Source organism: Petaurus breviceps, unplaced genomic scaffold, assembly GCF_028583685.1.
Source record: "Petaurus breviceps papuanus isolate PSGF00001 unplaced genomic scaffold, PetGlider_PUasm1.0 90808, whole genome shotgun sequence".
NCBI classification, from domain to species: Eukaryota; Metazoa; Chordata; class Mammalia; order Diprotodontia; family Petauridae; genus Petaurus; species Petaurus breviceps.
The window spans coordinates 17,337,320-17,356,978 of NW_027187349.1; the positions used below are offsets into that span (position 1 = coordinate 17,337,320).

General features: G+C 45.8%; 2 protein-coding genes and 1 long non-coding RNA gene across 7 annotated transcripts in view; 2 read left to right on the forward strand and 1 right to left on the reverse strand.

Annotated features, from left to right (window-relative positions):
- The window catches only part of NECTIN4 (nectin cell adhesion molecule 4), a 19,987-nt gene extending 18,862 nt beyond the window's left edge, over positions 1–1,125 (reverse strand). For 2 of the 5 annotated variants that reach the window (XM_069070487.1, XM_069070483.1), the window contains exon 1: positions 664–1,124. In XM_069070487.1, coding sequence (XP_068926588.1) covers positions 664–715 — 52 coding nt within the window. In that variant the 5' untranslated portion in view covers positions 716–1,124. Of the gene's footprint in view, positions 1–663 lie in introns of all 5 variants that reach the window. The other 3 variants (XM_069070486.1, XM_069070485.1, XM_069070482.1) reach the window with 3 other exon arrangements.
- UFC1 (ubiquitin-fold modifier conjugating enzyme 1) overlaps positions 1–19,659 on the forward strand; it is a 428,252-nt gene that overhangs the window by 345,180 nt on the left and 63,413 nt on the right. The gene's annotated exons all lie outside the window — the stretch shown is intronic.
- Positions 6,468–9,400, forward strand: LOC138147949 (uncharacterized). Its single transcript, XR_011164941.1, has 4 exons — positions 6,468–6,562; positions 7,801–7,854; positions 8,251–8,415; positions 9,276–9,400. It is a non-coding gene; the product is annotated as an uncharacterized lncRNA (long non-coding RNA).

A 19,659-nucleotide genomic window follows, 5' to 3' on the forward strand; every position in this document is an offset into this window, starting at 1 on the left:
GATCTACTGTTTATGGGTAGCCCCATTCCCGAACATCCTTCCTCTCAGAATCATCCTTCCTGACACCCACACCCCCAGGACAGCCTTGTCTCAGTTCCCCTGGGTCTTGTTAGAGAGGGGTAAACAGTTGTAATGACTCCCAGAATCCCAGGAACTCTACCCAACCTTGAATCAATCCCGCTGGAAATCCCGAGCCTCAGTCCTGTGCCAACCCTAGCCTTGAAGAGCAAAGGAAGCCTGGTGTTAGGACAAGGGAACCTCTGAGTGTTGGCACTGCCCATTGACTATCGTACCTTCTCCACAAAACACTATTCTCTGTGCCTGATCCCAAATCCACACAATAGCTGGACCACAGGACACAGCTTTTAGCCTTTCTTAGTAATACCAGAATCAGTGGTTTGGCATAGGATCAAGGGAGACGGGGGAAGGGAAGGATGGTCTGACTTTTCTGGGACAGTCACAGCAACAGTAAGGAACAGACTTGGGATTTTGTGTCAGAACCAGACTCAGGGTTGGGGGGGGGGGGGGGGTAGGGGGGGGTTTAGTCTGGGGGGGGGGGGGGGGGGGGGGGGGTTTGGAGGGAAGAGTAAGAGGAGAGAAGGAGTTAAGGAGGTGAAGCCTGAGAGAAAAGAATCTAAGAGACCATTCAGGTAGGTGTCTTACCTGTGAAGGAGGCAACAAGGAGTAGCACCGGCCACGGCTTCTGCTGCCACATCTTGGCTTCCTGGGACAGGGGTGCGTGAAGGAAGGCCTTGGGAGTCAGCTGGATTCTCTGCTTCCTTCCCCCCGGGGTGGGGGCCAAAGGAAGAGATCTCCCCCACCCCACTCTCTCTGGTTCCGGAAAGAGAAAGTCAGCGGCTCCCAAAGGCAGCTGTCCAGCCCCACCTGAAAGCCCTGAGGTGCTGGCCTGTGTCCACTCTGTGGGCTATTTTAGGAGCTGAGGTGATAGCCAGGGGATCCCCTGCCCCAGCCCCGAACCACCCTCCCCCGTCCCCAGCAGCTCCCCCCCAGAAGCCGTGACTAGGAGCTCCGAGCTCCCACAGAGCCTCTTCCCACGCCGTGGCTGGCTGGCGGACGGCAGCAGAAACTTGGGAACCTGCTCAGCAGGTCAGAACAGGTGCGTCTTAGAGGGGCCGGGCCTGGCACAGGAACCACTGAAGCCACCGCCCCCACCACCAGGCTGGCTAATAGGAGTTAGTGGTATAGGGAGCCAGTTTGGGGTGGGGTTGTTGGTGGGGAAAGACTGGGATGCCTTTCCTGAGCCCTGTGTGTGGTGGGGAAGTATGGGGGGTGCTCAGCAGTGTGGGCCCCAAGGAGAGGGAGGGGGCCTGAGCCAGGGTGCCCAGAGGCAGGGCTGGGATGGGTGGAGAGAATGCGTGCTGAGAGTGGAACTCTATTGCCACACTCTGCAGGCCAGGGACCTGCTGCTTCTGGAGACATCCCCAGGCTCTGGGCTCCCCATCTATCTGAGGGAATGGGGGTGTGTGGGAATCTCAAACTTCCTAGGCGCAACTTGTTGGGGAACCATTTGACTCATAGGATTTGGAGCTGGAAGGGATTGAAGAGATTATCTAGTCCAACCCCCTCATTTTAGAGGCCCATAAGGGTGGTAACTTGCCCAAGGTCACACATACCCACAGAACCAGGATTCAAAACCACATTTTTTGACTCCAAATCCATTGCTCTTTCTACCACTCCAGGCTGAGCCAAGCCTGATTTAGGGAAGGGTGACAGATTAAAGAGAATGACCACTGAACGAGAGGATTTAAAACTGAAAGGACCAGTAGAGATGAGCATCATGTAGCGGAAAGGGTACTAGACTTGGGAAAATGGGTTCAAATCCCGACTCTAAATCTTACTTACCAGCTAGATGACCACAAACAAGTCATTTAAGATGGGACCAGGCTTCAGATCGAGATCCACCACTTACTACCTGTGTGAACTTGGACAAGTGACTGTCTCCTCTTTGTATCTCAGTTTCTTCATCTGTAAAATGAAGGGCTTGGTCTAGATGACCTCCAAGGTCACTTCCAACTCTGAATCAAGGGACCTCTCAGTGCCAGTTTCTTTATTTATAAAATGGGTGTGATAGCTCAAGAGAGTTGTCCTGAAGAAAGTGTTGTAGAATCTGAGTTACATAAGAGGAAACAGGTCAGAAAGGGTAAGTGATTGGGCCAAAGATGCACTATTCCCTAACAGCATCCCAGGCTGAAGGAAAGGGCCAAGTCCAGCTGGCCAGGAGGCCCTTGAGTACAAATGTCCTTCATTCCCATCCCTCAGTTGCCATTCCTCTTTTCCCAACATCCAGGCACACGAGAAGTACTAAGGTTTAAGTGCTCTAGACTGAGCACTGAGCACCAAGGAATTCATGCTCCCTTCCTCACCCAGCCTCAATGGTTCCACCTGTAAAATGACCCTGAACCCTTTGGGAAATCCATCAAAGGAAAGGGCTTCCACCCCAACCTCCTATACTCCTTATCCACATAGAGGAACTGATATGTTTCCCCCCAAAAATGGTACTCTCTCTCTCTCTCTCTCTCTCTCTCTCTCTCTCTCTCTCTCTCTCCCCCCCCCCCTCTGTCTTTCTCCCTGGTCACTCTGAAAATAATCTTCAGACTTGGTGGGGTCAGACTCCAAGTTTGGTAAGCTGATGAGTGAGCACTAAAAGAGGAGAGAGAGGGAAGAAAATCCTATAGAAAGATACACTAGGAGAGGTGCAGAGACAGAAAGAACAGAGACAAAGGGAGAATGAAATAGAATTCTTGAAAAGAAAAACTTTGGATTCTATTGTCCAGGAGAGAGAGAGGAAGAAGGGCATATAGGTGAGTCAGTGAGGAACCGAGGTCCACTGAAGGGGTCAGTGAGGAGGGAAGGGGTCAATAGAGGGGAGGGTTAATGAGGACAGAGGGTAAGTGATGGAGGATCATCGAAGAAGTGTGATCTTCGAGGATCAGTGAGGAAGAAAGATTATTCAGAGAGAGTCAGTCATAGAGAAGGGTCAATGAGGACTGAAAGTCAGTGAAGGGGGAGGCAAGGATCATGAAGGGGGTCAGTAAAGGAGAGTCAGTGAGGCAAGTGTCAGGGGAAGTTTAATGAGGGAGGGTACCTAGGTTTCAGTTTTCATTGTGCTACTCCCTCGGGCACTGACTATGCCCCAGACCCTCAGATACTTGCCTCCTCTCCACACACGATTCCCTTTCTCCTACTCAATGGAGTCAGGACTCCTGGGTTTTCATCTCCCCGATCTGAGACTAGCTAGATGCCCTTCCTTTGTTCCTCAGTTTCCCCATCTGGAAGTGGTATATAATGACTAGAATTTTAAACCCTCTCATCCTTATCCCTCCATTTTCCCCATCAAAACCCCAGCCTAGCACGGGACCAGAAAGAATTCGTTTCAGAGGGAACTGTGTTTTTATCTCAGTTGTCCCACCCTTCAATCACCCTATCAACTCTACTCAGTGAATGCTTTGAAAATCAAGGACACCAACGGAAAACCTCTAACTTTTGTGGAGGTCAAAGAAGTATCGGACTTCTGGGCTCTCTCCTTTAGTCTTCTTTTGACATGCAGGTTATATTATAGAGCTGGGAGTGGACCTTTGATATGGGCGAGCCAAAGGATTTTGGGGGCAGAGAGCTGCTGAGAACATAATTTATAACCCTACAATGACACCTCAGCCAGAGACTCAGGGACCTGACAATAACTTCTGCCTACATTGGGTCCCTTTTTAAAAAGTTTTTTTTTAATTTATTAAGGAAGTAAACCTTAAACACAGATTTAACCCTCCGAAAATTGAGGGGTGGTAGTCTGTGTTTTCTGGGGGGATTGTCAGAGGATTCCAGAAGCTCATCGACCAGCATCTCAACCCCCACTCAACTCCAGTCCTGCTACAATTGACAGCTGTCATAATCTCTTCCTCTATCTTCCCTTTCAGCTTCTACCTGTGATATCCCCATTCTTTTTTTCTCCAAGGTTATCTCTGTTGGTCCTTGTGTAAAAATGCTTCAGGTAGCAGAGAAAGAGAGGGAGTGGACACAGTGCATGATTCTGTACCTGTCCCCTAGGGATGAACCTTCAGCCCAAGTGGCCCAAACTTCACCGAGTAAGTCCAGAAAGTGACAGGGCTGGGGAAGGATATGTTGTCTGTGAAGGCCTAGGTTGGGGAAGGGTCCTGGAAAATTTCTGGTGGTTGGTGAAGCGTTGAAGATTTGAAGACTTTCTTGGTTTGGGACATTCAGGGGGGTGGAGGGGAAGGGCTAGTGGACCATGAGAGGCTTTAGTAAGAACTCATTTAAAAGATTTAGCAAGAGGGTGGGGAGGCAAGGAAAAGTTCAGGATGGAAAGCTGGGATCTGGAAGATCAGATTTGGGAAAATGAGCAATGAGAGACCTAGGGATAATGTAGAAGAATTCACATGTTCTTCAGGCTTCCTCCTTCTCAAGCTTTTCTGCACTGATCAGGGAGCAGCTGCAAGGCTGAGCTGGGCTGGGTGCCAGGATTCCCAGTTTCTTTCCACCTCCGCTTTGGCTGAGCCCCTTCCCCTCCACAGGTCTCAGATCCCACCTGTGCCACGGGGAGAAGACCCGCCCCGATGATGCTTTGAGATCCAAAGCTGCTTGGGGTGGGGCTAGGCCAGGGGGCAGTGGGAGGGGGGGAGCAACTTCTGTAATGATTATAATTATTGCACAGTGGATCCTATCTCACTGTGGGGCTTCCTCTCTTCCCACGGATACTCCCCTCCCCCTCCCTGAAGCATCACAGGTAAACTGAGGCATTGGGGAAAAATGCATGGTCAGATGAACAAGTAAAAAAGCCCTTGTGTCCATCTCCTGCCATTTTCTCCCCTTCCCCCATAGAAGCCCCAGGCAGGCAGATAATCCGTCAACTGCCATTTCTTAAGTACCTACTATATACTAGGCACTGCTAAGTAGAAATTCCATTTCCTCTCTACCTCTCAGTATCTTTCTGTATCACCCAGAAAAGTCACACCAGCTCAAAGCCCCTCTCACTTCAGCTCCTTAAGGGAAGGGCTGGGCAGTCACTGTGAAGTTGAGACACACACACACACACACACACGTGTATGTGTGTGTGATCCCTAAGAGGTGAAGGATCCAGGAAAAATGCCACTGTCATCCAACTTTTAAGAAAGTGACATCTGGTTACAGTGAACATCGGAAGTAGCCCCCTCCTTTTTTGAGGCAATCGGGGTTAAGTGACTTGCCCGGGGTCACACAGTAACTGTCAAGTGTCTGAGATGGGATTTGAACTCAGGTCCTCCTGACTCCAGGGCTGATGCTGCATCCACTGTATCACCTAGCTGCCCCAAGAGGTAGCTTTGAAGGGGGAAAGGAGGAGGGGGAATGCTGTCCAGGAAGGTGGAAGGAAAAGGGGGACGCTGTTGCTAGGCATCCAGCTGTTGTCTGCTAAGAGCTAAGAGTAAAGAGTCTGCTAAGAGCTAAGAGCTAAGAGTAGGGAAGGTGCACATTTTCTTAGTATGTACGTGAATAAGCCTAAATTATTTTTCACATTAGCTTGCAGGAGCATTTCTTCCCATTTCTTCCCTTCCCCCTCATATCTCCCTGATAGTTTCTCTTTGATCATAGACCATCTCCCCTCTCTTTTTTCCACTCCCATTTCTCTCTCCTTATTCCTCTCTCTGATCGCATTTTGGCCAAAGCCTGCCTACATATGGTGGAAAGACAGGATTTGTGGACAGAAAACCTGGATTTAAATCCTTACTCTGCTACCTGGTAGCTGCTTCTCTGCCTCAGTTTCCCCTATAAAATAAGAACGTTAGACTATCCCCTAGAGGCCCTGCACCTTGGGGAGGGACTGTCCCTGTTCTCTGAACTCTGCTTCCACCCTGTTGAGGAGACAGCTGAAGGGGTAGCACTTGGTTGAGGCTGACCATGTCAGGAGGCAGGAACCTTATCCATCAGACCTGTCCCTTGGGCAGAAATCTTTTCCTTCTCACTGTTTCCTTCTGTCATCCTTCCCTGTCTTGCACATTTTTCCCGTCCACCCCCAGGGAACTCTCCTTTCTCTGTATCCTCAGGAACAGGGACAGAACATTGGAAGGTGGCCTGTGGCCCCTGTGCTGGGCAATTTTGCATGTGTTTCTCTTGGGATGCATGCATATCTGTGAATGCACATGTTCTATGCGGGCCACAATGAGTTGCTGCATATATATGTCAGTTTTACATGTGCCTCTGTATTGGTATGTTCATATCCATATAGAGGCATGTTCTGTGTGTGTCTGAACTTTCACATGTGTTTGCATCTGTCCCTGTCCCCAAGACAGGATCTTTTCCTTGGCCAAACCGGTTGGAGTGGGTTGTACTGAAATTTCTGTTTGTGTCAATGAGACTAAGACATGAGTCAGGGAAGGACGAGGATGGGTGGGGTGCTGTGAGGGGGAGGAGTGAGAGTGGGGGTCAACACGTACAAAGGGAGGAGGTGTTGTTGGGGTGGTAGGTCAGTGTGGGTTGGGTTGAGGTTGGAAGTGGGGAGGTTGGGGTAGTAGTGGTGTGGGTCAGGAGTGGGAGTGGGACCAAGAACTGACTGGTGAGTAATATCCTGTTTGTGTGCAACCAGGTCTTCCTTCATGAAGGAGGTTAGGGGGTCACAAGTTCTGGGAATAATTGGGGGAATATAGGAAGCTAGATGGTAGAAGGAGCTGGGGGGTGTGGGATGGCAAAATGGCCAGGATCCCAATGGCCTACAGGTGTAAAGGAATTAGGGTATATCTGCCTAATTACCTTAGTTTCCCAACAGTGAAGATAAGCTGGTGCTGGAGGGGGTAAAGTATGATTGGCAAGGGGCAACAAGGAGAATTGGTGTGTGGTAGGACCTTAGGAGAAGACTCTGTCTTCCTCCCCTCCAACTAGGACTGTGGTGAATGGCCTCTTTTAAAGAAGAGAGGGTATTGTAGCTCTCTAGAGAAGAAAAGGTAGTAGCTCCAAGGCCTCTTCCTCATTAAAAAATATCTTACAGCTCCCCAAATTTTGGCTACCCCCAAACACCCTGTCACCCTAACCCAGGGGATGCAGCCCTATTTTCCTCCACCTAAACTCTGCCAAGAGGGACTTCACCACTGTCTTCAGGACCCCGGTCACATCCTACATGAAGTCCATCCCCCAGATCCTAAGGATTCCTCTTTCCCTGCTTTTAGGAATACCCTGGAGTTAAAAGCTGAAAGCCTATAGTATATCCCTCTAAGTTTTGCTAGGAGTGGTCTGCAAACAGACCACTGGTTATTTTTTAATTGTTATATTTAATTTGTTGTTCAGTTGTGTCCAACTCCCCATGATCCCATTTGGGGTTTTCTTGGCAAAGATACTGGGGTGGTTTGCCATTTCCTTTTCCAACTCATTTTACAGATGAGGAAACTGAGGCAAACAGGGTTAAGTGACTTGCCTAAGGTCGTACAACTAGTACAAATCTGAGCCATATTTGAACGCAGGTCTTCCTGACTTCAGGCCTGGTACTCTGTTCATTATGCTACCTAGTTGCCTTTTTTTTTTTTACTTAGTTTGTCTAGAATAGATTTTTGTTACGTGTTCTTGGCCACAGGGTCATTTTTCTCCCAGGCAATTCTAAGTATCCTAATAAAAAAGCTCACAATATAAGTGCCTCCTCTACCATAGTAATTGTAGCATCATTAAAAACACTTCACATGAAAACATTGGAGACATCAGACTCCTGAAAAAAAAATAGAGAGATATCTTTATTTGTAAAATTAGGGAATGTTCATGCTGGAAGGGGTCCAAGAAGACATCTGATCTGATTTCCTTGTTTTACAGAGAAATGAAGTGACTCAACTCCTTTTCTAAATCCTAAGATGGGACTGAACCCAGGTATCCTGGTCCCCTGCCCAGCCCTCATATTGCTAGGCAACGTGATTGGTCTAGATCAGAGGTCAGGAAGTGACAGATCCACAGTGGGGTCCTTCAGAGTGATCAGTCACCCTATGCATTGCAGGGACAGAATCAACAACCTCAATGCAAAGGGTGAGGGCTGGGGATGGGGCAGGCTAAGGAGAAAGAAGAGGTCAGACTTAGGAAGGGGCCCCTCCCTTGGCCAATCCTGCCAAAGCACTAGACAGAGCCAGACAGAGGGGCTTTGGGAACCTACCTGCCACAGAAGAAGGGGAAGAGCAGCAAAGGGGCAGCAGAGTTGGAGACTTCTGTTTCCCCAAGGGTTGTCTTTAGCCAGCTGTCTGCTCCACAAGCCTTTCCTGCATCAATCTCCAGATGCATACGCAGGGCATAGTTTCCTCCAGGGCTGAGCTCTTCTGGCTGACTTCAGCATTCCAGGCACTACCCAACTGAGCTGTCCCAAGGGAAAGATGTCCGAGTTCTCATATTCCAGGGACTTCCTACTCCCTGTGCAATGGAGATGGCAAGACACCTGCAGAGGTGAATATGGACCTATAGGTAGAGAGAGACTGAAATCTGGGGGTAACAGAGACTGGAAGAAGGGAAGGGACTAAAGGATAGGGAAAGGGAGGGGGACTAGAGGACCATGAAGAGAGAAGAATACTTGGAGAAGAGGGAGGGATGCCAAGTAAGAAATAAGATGGCAAAGGGAGATGGGGAGATTGAGGCAGAGGAGGGCTTTGGGGTGACACCTACAAAGAGGGATGCTAAGGGAAATTTCTCTAGAATTCACCCCACATCCCCTCAAAGTATTCCCTCCCATAGTCCCTACCCCTGCACTCCCTTATCACCCTCCTTCCTGTTCCAGGTTCCCCAGGCCACTAGGGCCCGTAAGCTCACTCTAGACCTGCATTTCCACTTTATGTTCCCATCAATGGTGCTGCTCACTGCTTTAACATGCAGGTGTCTTTGTCCTGATCAGAGGGTTGGACGTGGTGCAGAACCAATGGGGCACCATGCCCAGGGCTCAGTGCTGCAGGCCCTAACTCTGCCCAACCCTGAAAGGCCTGCCACACCAGATCTGCACCTCTTCTAGGCTCTCTGTGCATCAGGACGAGTTCAGTATCTCTGTCCTACTGTGCTTGGAGCCAAGGGCCTTGCCCAGCTCTCTCCCCCCCAATCAGGGCATGGCAGGGTTCTTGGGTTTCACTCTTAAATCAACAGCTACTTCCAACAGACTGGGGATAATGGCAGTTGAGGGGCTGACGTGGAGGAGGAGAGATCAGAGCTATTTTAAAAAATGGAGCTATGTAAGGAAGAGGCAATAACAACCCTTCCAGCTTTCCTCTCCCTGGAGTCCACCCAATTCACCCCTTATCTCTTCTCTTCTTTTTTTCCAGTTCCTCTTCCCTATCCTGGCCCTCTAAGAAGAGTTTCTTAATAAAAGGATACTATAACATGGATAGGAAAAATTATAAACACCCCCCATTAACTTTTGACTCAAATTTGTCATTTCCTTCAATTAAGAACATAGGTAACAACACATTATTCTGGAAGGGGGTCCCTAGGCTTCAATAAAGGGTAAAAATTCCTGTTCTAGGGACTGTCCTCAACTCTGGTATCTACCCTTGACCCCTTCCAGTCTTCAGCTTCTCCTATGGAATCTACCTATTTTCAGAAGGGAATGAGAAAGACAAAAGCTAGGAGTGAGGAAGCAGGCATCAGAAAGCAATCTCTCACTGTGATGACCCATATGGCTTAGGGCAGCCAACCCATGAGCAGTAGGAGTTGGGGTTAGTGGGTAAAGGGTAATTATGGTAAGGGTAGCAAAGAATAGCCATCATTCTCTCCCTTGTCCTGCCTTCAATGCTAGTCTTCTGGGCTCCCAGTATTCTCCAGATTCCCAAGGGGACCACTCCTGGAGCAGTACTGCTCACAAACATCTTGTCCTCTGAAAGAATCCAGATCCCAAGGCTGCCTCTGACAGCAACCTTCTTCCAGTCTTAGAGGTATCACACCCAAAGTCCTGGGGTGTAGGCCAAGCATACAGTAAGGCCTGGCGCATAATGGGTCAAGTTCCACAGAACCTCAAAGTTAAGTACACAAAGAGAAAGACTGAAAGACAGATGCATCAAGACACTGAAGATCAATGGTGACAGAGAGAAAAAACAAAGAAAAAAACAGCCAGGGAGATAAAGGATGAAGAAGTAGAGATATTGGAAGAAGTGACAATCAGAAACACTCAGACATACACTGCAACTAAGGAAGGGCTAATTCCATCATACCTTCACCCTGGTGTGCCTCTGGGCATTCTCCTCGAAAAATTATTACTTTGCTCTTTCTTTTTGACTTCACCTCTGGCTCACTTCCCACTCCCCACCTTGCAAAAAGGATAATTACTAAAATTTTCTAGCTCTTCCATTCTGAGCCCCCAGCTCCTCAGTCCTTCTCCAATGTCCTCACATCACCCTCCACCAATCTCTCCATCCTTCTCCCCCCATGAGGGTCCAAGTTACACCAGCTCCCTTCCCTCATCTCACCTTCTCACTTGGAAGGGCCCCCTTCCCCCTGCTCCTGAGAATTGTATTTCTGGCCTCTTCTGGTCTGCTTTTAATGGTCTCTCATCCCTCTGTTCATCCATGTCTCTGGTTTGGCTGAGCTAGCAACTTGGAACCAGAAGCTGGTATCTGAGATCAGGAGACTGGGAGCTGGGAGCAGAGCCAGAAAGGCAGAAGGCCATGGGAGGGAGAGAGAAGGAGCAGAGGGGAATGGAGAGGAGGTAAACAGAAATAGAGAGTGGGAAGCTCTGGGGGCAGGAATGGGGTACCAGGAGGAGGAGTTACAAAGAGTGGGAACAGTGGTACTCTTGAAGCTGGAAGCTGGAACTCCTGGGTCCGGAGCATCTTGAGCCAAGGCCTCAGAGTGTTGGCCACAGCCTAGGGATCAGATCTTGTTTCCTCTATCTACCACTCCCTTTATGATATTTCTCATCTTCAAAGTTCACGCCCAGATCTTACATCCCTCCTTCACAATGAAGTTTCAGTTAAAGACCACCCTTGGGCATGATATATTTGCTGTGAACAATCTAACAGAGGCAAAGATTTGCTGCTCTGTTTTGTCATCTTTCCCCTGACTTTCTGTTCTAAATCTCTGGTCTAATCAAGTCCTTCAAGATTTCTTGCCTGGATCATTGGAACACACTCTTGACTAGTTTCCTTTCTTCTAGTTGTCTCCACCCAACCTCCAAAATAATTTTCCTTAGACTCAGATTTGACTGTATCACTTGCCTGCTTAGAAAAGGGGAAAATGGGACTGGGCTCTAAAACAGAGATGACCAACCTGGTTGGTGGTTGGAGTGTGAAGGCCTCAAATATGCCTCACCCCTCTATAATCAGCTGGGTCCTGGGATTTTACCAAACCCTACCTTGAACAACAGATGGACCCAGAGACACCTCTTCTTGGCCACCTGGCATACTTCTCCTCTCTACGATCCATCTCTATTTTCCACCTCTGGCTCAGGGATTGATCGTAAATCAACATTAGCATTACTCCTGTGAACAAGAATGATGCCTTGCATAGAATAGGTTCTCTCTCTCTCTCTCTCTCTCTCTCTCTCTCTCTCTCTCTCTCTCTCTCTTTCTCTCTCTCTCTCTCTATATATATATATATACATATGGGTATATATATACATATATACATTTTTATATATACCCATACATATACATATATATGACATTTCCTATGGTCCTGGTCTAGACCAACCTAGGGAAACAGAAATTGCAGGTAGTCTTTATTGTCCTCCACACTATAGTCTCTGGTCTAGGGCAACAATAGATAGAAGTTGAATATTGTCTGGAAGGGGCCAGGACTCCTGAGATCATTCTTATCACTGTCATGCAGAACTAGCAAAAATGGACATTTCCATGGTCATTAGATTGGACTGTAGCAGGTTCCCCACCCCATGCCTTAGAGGGAATGCAGCCAGATAGTTAATTTGGGTTTGAAGCTCCATGAAAGGGGATACAAATGAAGACTCCAATACTCCATTGGGGGCTGAGTAAGATGAAGGAGGGCTAGTCAGCCAGTCAATAAACATTTTTTAAGCACCTACTGTGTGCCAGCTATGGTAATAAGCCCTGGAGACACGAAGAAAAGCAAAAGACTACTTCTCTCAAGGAGATCACGGTCTAATGCAGGGGACGACAGACCAACAGCTATGTACAAGCAAGATATAAACGGGATTAACTGGAGGTGATCAATAAAGGGAAGACATTAGCATTAAGGGGGAGCAGGAAAGACTTCCTGTAGAAGTAGAATTTTAGCTGGGACTTGAAGGAAGCCAGAGATACCAGGAGGAGGAGGCGAGGAAGGAAAACATTCTAGGCATGGGGGACAGGGAATGAAAATGTCCTGAGTCAGGCAATGGAAGGAGTGTCCTGTTCCAGGAATAGCAAGGAGGTCAGTGTCACTGGCTGGCAGAGTGTTGAGTGAGTGACAGTGTGTAATAAGGTGTAAGAAGACTAGGAGGGGGGCGGGGCAGGCTATGAAGAGCTTTGAATGCTACAGGAGTTTATATTTGGTCCTGGAGGTAATAGGGAGTCATGGTAATTCATTGAGTGGGGAATGGGGTGGGGTGACACAGACATTCCTCTGTTCTACTCTCTACCTTCTCTATCTCACTGAGCAGGGTTGAGTAAAAGTTGAATGTGGCCAAGGCTAGGAAGCAGGAGAGGTTGAAAGACTCCAAGTGGTCAAGAGTTGTCCTCCTTCCAGGGGAGGCAGAACACTTGCTAAAAAGAAAAGAAAAGAAAAAAAAATCTGGCAAACAGCCAGAGAAGAAGCCTGCTTCCAAAGACACCTAAGGAAGCTGATCGAGATAGACAGTCCAATGGGGTTTCTGTAAGAGAACCCACCCCCAATTGGCTCCTCCCCGTAGATTCTGAGAGAGCAACAGATGTGCACCCAGCTGTTGGGAGGCTAGCCAGTTAGAGAACAGCTGGAGGGGGTGGGGAAAGGGAGGAGGCTTGTTTCAGGTTATGGGTAACCACTGGGGAAAGGAAGTCAGTGATCTTCCCCAGGATCTGATGAAACTGAGGCCCAGAGCAGAAGGGAACAGAAATGACTGTCAGACACGGGAAGAACAGAGGCCTGGCTAAGCCAGAAGCATCCCTCTGAGGCTCAGCCTTAGGCTGAGAGCAGAAGGGGGCAACTTCTGGTAACAAGCCCAGTCCACCCACTGGCTTGGGGTCCAGATCCCTCAGTTCCATGCTCAGAGATATCTTTGACTCCAGCCCCTTCAAGTGCTGCTTACTCTCAGTTTTCCCCGAGTTTGATAGGAGGTGGGTTGGAGGAGGTGGGAGAGGCTGGGGGCAGCACAAAGCAGAGTTGCTGGGGTCCTGGCTGATCCAGCGCATCCCCTCGTGTCAGAAGTGAGGTTCTTCCACCCTCTAGTGGACATAATGAAGACAGCACCATCACCTAATCGGGACCATGGCCTAGAACTATAGAATTTATACGGAGAGGAATGTTAGAGATTTATCTTGTCTAATAATCCCCAAAGTGTGTTTTGTGGAAGCATAATGTCCTATATCTATGAATAACTGTCCTGTGAGAACACTCCTATGTAAGTAATCTTTTCCACTCTATGAATAGTGAGCTAGGCATCAGAGAAGTTATAAAGTTTAGATAAGACACAGTCCCTGCCCTCATGGAGTTTACAGCCTAAAAGAATTGATGTAAATTCGCCCAAGCAACCTTCTCATTACTGATTCAGTGTCACAGATGCCTTTAAGAGAATGTCTAATGAATATTCTGGACACTGGAAAAGTATATTCTTTATTATTAATGAATATCTACCATCCCAAGTAGCTCCCCATCACAAAGGCCCATTTTGTGTGTGTGTTGCCCGTGTAGGTTATGTGTACATCCAGACAGGTTTGTCTAAATGTAGATCTCAGAACGGCATGAATAGATATCTCTAGTGTCTCATGTGGAACAACTAGGTGGCAGAGAGGATGGGCTCAAAAGCAGGAAGACATCTTCCTGAGTTCAATTCTGGTCTCAGAGACTTAACTAGCTGTATGACGCTGGGTAAGTCACTTAGCCCTGTTTGCCTCAGTTTCCTCATCTGTAAAATGAGCTGAAGAAGAAAATGGCAAACCACTACAGGATCTTTGCCCCCCCCAAAAAAACCCTAAATGGGGTCACAAAGAGTGGGACCCTACTGAAAAACTACGAATGACAAGCAAAAACAACTAGAGTCTCATTCACTCCTCCACTAGGGAGACTTTAATTCCTGCCTGGAGGGGAGCAGAAGACTGGAATAACCTCAGAGTGATTATCTAAATAGAGTTTTGTCTATCTGTCCCGATAAGTAAGTATCCCTAGTCTATGGGAAATGACTTTTTCTTTGGACAGCTAACTTCACATGACTATCACTGAACTGGAAAGAGTGCTCCTAAGTTACATCTAAAGGTTTGACTCCCTTCCCACCCAAAGCTGCTTATATAAAGACTATCTTTTTTTTGTTCAGTTGTGGTCAACTCTTCATGACCCCCCTTTGGGGTTTTCTTGCAAAGATACTGGAGTGATTTGCCATTTCCTTTTCATTTTATAGATGAGGAAACTGAGGCAGAGTTAAGTGACTTACCCAGGGTCACACAGCTAGTAAGTATCTGAGGCCAGATTTGAATTCAGGAAAATGAGTCTTCCTGATTCCAGGCCCAGTGCTCTATCCATTCTACCACCTAGCTGCCTCTGACTATCATATTAGTGAATAAATCCATTTATCCAAGATGATTACAAACAGAAATCAGAGAAGTCAGACAAATTAGAAAACACCAAATAATACACAAGTGAATGATCTCTCAGATTAAGATCGAAAGAGAAGTCTCACACAAAGGCAAATTCCCCAAAGTCTCTGATGTAAAAAACTGGAGGCCAGAGCCAAGCTTCAAGAACTAGCTCTTCCACATGCCAGCAACTTCCCAAAGTCTTCCTCTTCCTCTAGGAATCTCTCCCTACAGAGAGCCTGGCATCATCAATGTCCTCTCTCAAAGCCAGAAGCCAGAAGAACTCTCCTCTCCCAAACTTTCACCAACTCCACCCATCAAGAAGGCACAGAAATGAGGAATGATTTTCTTCTCCAGTAAGGACAGTCTTAAACAAATGCTAAGCTTGAACCCTGAGATATATTCACACAAAAGTTCTCCTGGTGAGAGAGGTATGATTACAAATCTTGGAATAATTACCACAATCTCTGAAGAATAAAAGTTGTAGGTGACCTCAAAGATCAATGGTGGGAGGAGAGATCAAAATGGGTACATCTAGCTTGTTGCATTTCCAAAGAGGACATAGAAATACATGATGAGATACTCAAAGTATTCAAGTGGATCTTTGATGTATGAAGTCCCTTCAATGATGAAAGTCACAACCCCTGTCCTTCTTTTATGACTTACCCATGCTCTCCCAAAAATTTATCACAAGGGATGACTCAAGGTATTGGGGCACTTTCTTACTTCCTCTTGACATTGTAACAATACCAATAGAATGCTCAATTCTACAAAGACTTCATCTTCATCCTCTGCAACAGATGTTGAGTAGCAAACATTTGCACATCACTCCCCTACTCAGTCAATTACAGTGACTTCCTATTGCTTCAAGGAGCAAATACAAAACACCCTGGCATTGAAAGCCTCTCATAGCCTTCTACCTTTCCAGTCTTCCTACATCTCATTCCCTGGACATATACTCTTTAATCCAATGACACTGGCATCCTGGTTACTCTACAAGTAATACACTCCATCTCTCAGCTCTGGGAATTTTCTCTGACTATGCCCCATGCCTGGAATGTTTTCTTTCTTCCTCTTTGACAACTGTCGACCTTTAGAAAAAGTTTGGTTAAAGGAGACAAACAAATAGTGGTATACAGCTGCAGAATTTATTCCTTATTCCCTTAAGGCTAGCAGTACTTGCGCAAGGAGGCAGGACTAAAGCCCTGACTCCAGAACAAAAGGATGAGAGAGCTTAAGTACATTTTAAGACCATCCCATTTAGGGGTGGTTGAGACACACAAATTTATGATCCCCATAATGGTTTAAACATTGTATGAGAAAGGAATTTCTTAATTGTATAAATGATAAATACAGAAAAACAAGAGAGATGACAAAGTGTCAATTGAAATTATGATCCAGAATATAAGATTAGAAAAAGTTTAGCCAAGTTAATGCCTTGAGTTGAGGGTCTTGTCCTTAAGGGCTATAAAATAGGCCTCTTCAGGTTGACCTAAGTAGGAGGGTTCTCCGAGAGTAAGACGAAGCTGGGTCTGCTTGGAATTTATGATCTCTGGATGCCTGTGTTAAATCCTACTCCCGGCTTTATCTGGTCTTTGGAATGGCTGAGATAGAAAGAGAGCCTTTTTTGTAAAATGAGGCATAGCAGCCTGTTTGATTAATTCAAACTTTGACCAAAATATGATATTAAATGATTATCACTACCAATCTTTCCTGACTTCCTTTAAGTTCTAACTAAAATCCCACCTTGTACAGGAAGCTTTCCCCAACCCCTTACAATTCTGATGCTTTCCCTCTATTATTTTCTATTTATCCCACATATAACTTGTTTTGTATATATTTGTTAGGATGTTGTCTCCCCTTATTAGATTATAAGCTCCTTGAGGACAGAGACAGTCTTCTGCTTCTTTTCTTATTCCCAGAATTTAGCACAATGCTTGGCACATAATAGGTATTTAATAAATGTTTATCGATCAGTTGTTGTACTAGGAGGTTGATAAGGAGCCCCTATGATTAATCTGAATCTCCCCTCTCCCTTGCACTAGATGAGATTATAGGGTTTGAACATTTGTCAAAAAGTGGAATACCTTTCATATGCACTACCCTTAACTTTTACTGGGATAACACACCAAATTCCTCTTATTGGTATCTAGTGATTGGGGCTACCTCCTGTTAACTGGTTACTGAAAGTCAAGGGGATGAACTCCTGTCTAAGGAATGTTCTGCCAACCAAGGTTTCTAACAGTGAGTTCTGGAAAGGATTGGCCTCTTTTGGACCTTCCTTCCTTGTAATACACCCTCTCTCCTTTAGAAGAGGCAGTTTGGTATAATGAAAAGACTGTTGAACTTAGTCATAAGACTTAGATCAAATCCTAGCTCTGTGTAATTCATTAAGCTCTTTTGATCTCAGTTTCCTCATCTATAAAATGAGGAAGAATTGAGCTAAATAGCCTCTAAAATCTCTTCCAATTCAAGTTCTATGACCGTATTACCCTTTGGATTTCTAGCAAGGGAGGATGGGGAGGGGACAACCCTAATCCCCAGAAGTAATAATGATATGTTGCAGAAACTCATGGTAGTTCAAGAATTGCTTGCTCAGGCAGGCCTAAGATTGGAAGTTCTTGGGCCTTGAGTTCTGGAATGCCTTCCCTTTACCTGTTTCCTGTTCTGGGAACAGTTCAACTGACTAGCTGTGGTAAGAATTTTCCAGGTCCTTGCTAGCAACTGCATGAATAAGTCTGTGTACAAGTTACAAACAGACTGCAGTTTATCTACTCAAGAGTGTGACACACCACATCAGTAGAGATGGACATATGTCTCCCACATTTTCATAGCTATAGTCTGTCTTCCTGAGCTACATGACCCAGAGTTTGGGTAAGATCAGGCAGTGTCATGTAGGCAGACTTACGAAACAGTTTTGGGTAAGATAAGGTAGGTCATGGGAGATAGTATATTTTAACCAAAAGGGGAAAATGTGCTTAAATGTTCTTTAGTGTAGCCATTTACACTGAATCAATGAATATAGCACCTTCTTTGTCAGTTAGTTAACATTCGTTAAGCTGCTACCACATGCTTTATTAGATAGGGTAAAGGGGAAAGAGATGAGTTCCTGGAACTGTTCAAAGTCCTATAAGTTTGGGGTTTTGTTTTGTTGTAACTGTAAAGTGATTGGGGGAAGGGAGGTACTGAAAGAGACATTCAGTATTTTTATGTAATAACAGCAAATGTAGCACAAAATAAAGTCAGTTATGTTCTTCCAAAAATCCACTTTTGGCATAGCAATACTGAGAAATGTATTATCCCACCCTCATCAACTACTTTGTTCTTTGAGAGTACCTGAGTTCAGGATTTGGGCTTTCAGAGATCAGAAGGAGAAGATTTCTATAAAAGCATGTTTTTAAGAGGAAAATGCCATGAGGAGGACTCTCCACCTGAAGAATTGAAGCCCTGCCATGATTGGCTGGGAGATCTGGACCTTACCAATCCTCTGTGGTAATTGTTTCGAGTTTCCTGGACAATCCAGGTGTAAAAGGTGTGACACTTGATCATTCCTTTGTTTGGGGCTAATCTGGCTTCTGAAAAAAGCAGTTGCTAAATTAAATCCGTTTCACTTTTCATCCCGCTGAGTATGCTTTGCCACAAGGTTCTAAGAGAAGCAGTTGCTGAGTTTTCTGTTCAGAATTCTGTTTTGAGGCAGCAGTTGCTCATTTGAAACATGACAAGCTGGAACCTATGGAGAACACAAGCTACTTTAGGGATTTTCATCTGAAGAATAAAAGTGCTAGAAATTTTTAAAATTAACAACAGTTTTGTGATTCTAGTACAAATGTAATTTACCTGATTTATTAACAGAAGATGAGACTTTGCTTACTAACTATACACTAAGGTGGGGTCTTTTGTAGAGAGAGCCTAGCAGCTGAACCAATAAAAGTTAGATTTAAGTACTATGTGAAAAAGAGAAGGGGTGTCTAGGTGTCAAAGTGAATAGAGCACCAGCCCTGGAGTCAAGAGGACCTGAGTTCAAATCCAGCCTCAGACACTTAACACAAAAACTAGCCCTGTGAACTTGGGCCAGTCACTTAACTCCAGCTGCCTTCCAAAAAAAAAAGAGATCCTAACTGTGCAGTTAGGTTAACTGTCAGGTTAACTCTCACTCATTAGCAGCACCTCCCCCCCACCTTTTCTTTTCTTTTTTTTTGCAATGAGCCTGGAACACGCCCTATTGCTACCTGTTGCTGAGAGGAACAAGAATAAAGTGTAAAGAAAATCTATTCTATTTTCTTTGATAGTTGTTGACCAACAGAGATGATATTTCTCTGCATTGCCCTTTGTTGTTGCTGAGAGATGGAATCCTACAAAGGGGCAGAGTTGGAGAAACTTTGCCAACTTTGGAATAAATATTGTTGCTTTTTCTCCAAAGAGCATAACATTACCTCAGCTGAAGTTATCATCTAAGCCTAAAACTGTCAGAGACAGATACTAGAGTTGCTGGGAATAAAAAAGTCCAACTGAGCAGAGGTACAATTTGGAAACAGAATCAGAGAAATCACCCTGTGGATTAAATAGTATGGCTGAGATATCATTCCCCTTGGGGTATTAGTCAAGCACATGATGGACCAGCTCAGCTTAGCAACAGAAGCAATATAGAAGTTATGATCATCAAGGAAGTTTTATGGACTATTCCTGAGACAGAAAAAGGGCACCAAAATTTACATTTTCAAAGTTATAAGTTGCCCTGACCACATTACTACCCTGGGATATTAAGTGCTTACCTAATCTCCCGGTAGATACTGTGTGCATTAATGGAAGCATGTAATTGAGGTTTATGGGTGCAATGTTGTGTAAATACTATGTGTTTGCTTTGCATTTTTAATAAATTTGGTTAATGTTAACTGAGCATTAGTGGCTGATTTATTCATGGGAAATATACCTGTAAGGACTCACAAGCTATAATGGAAATAAGTAAGCCATGAGGATTAACCCCAGGATAGTA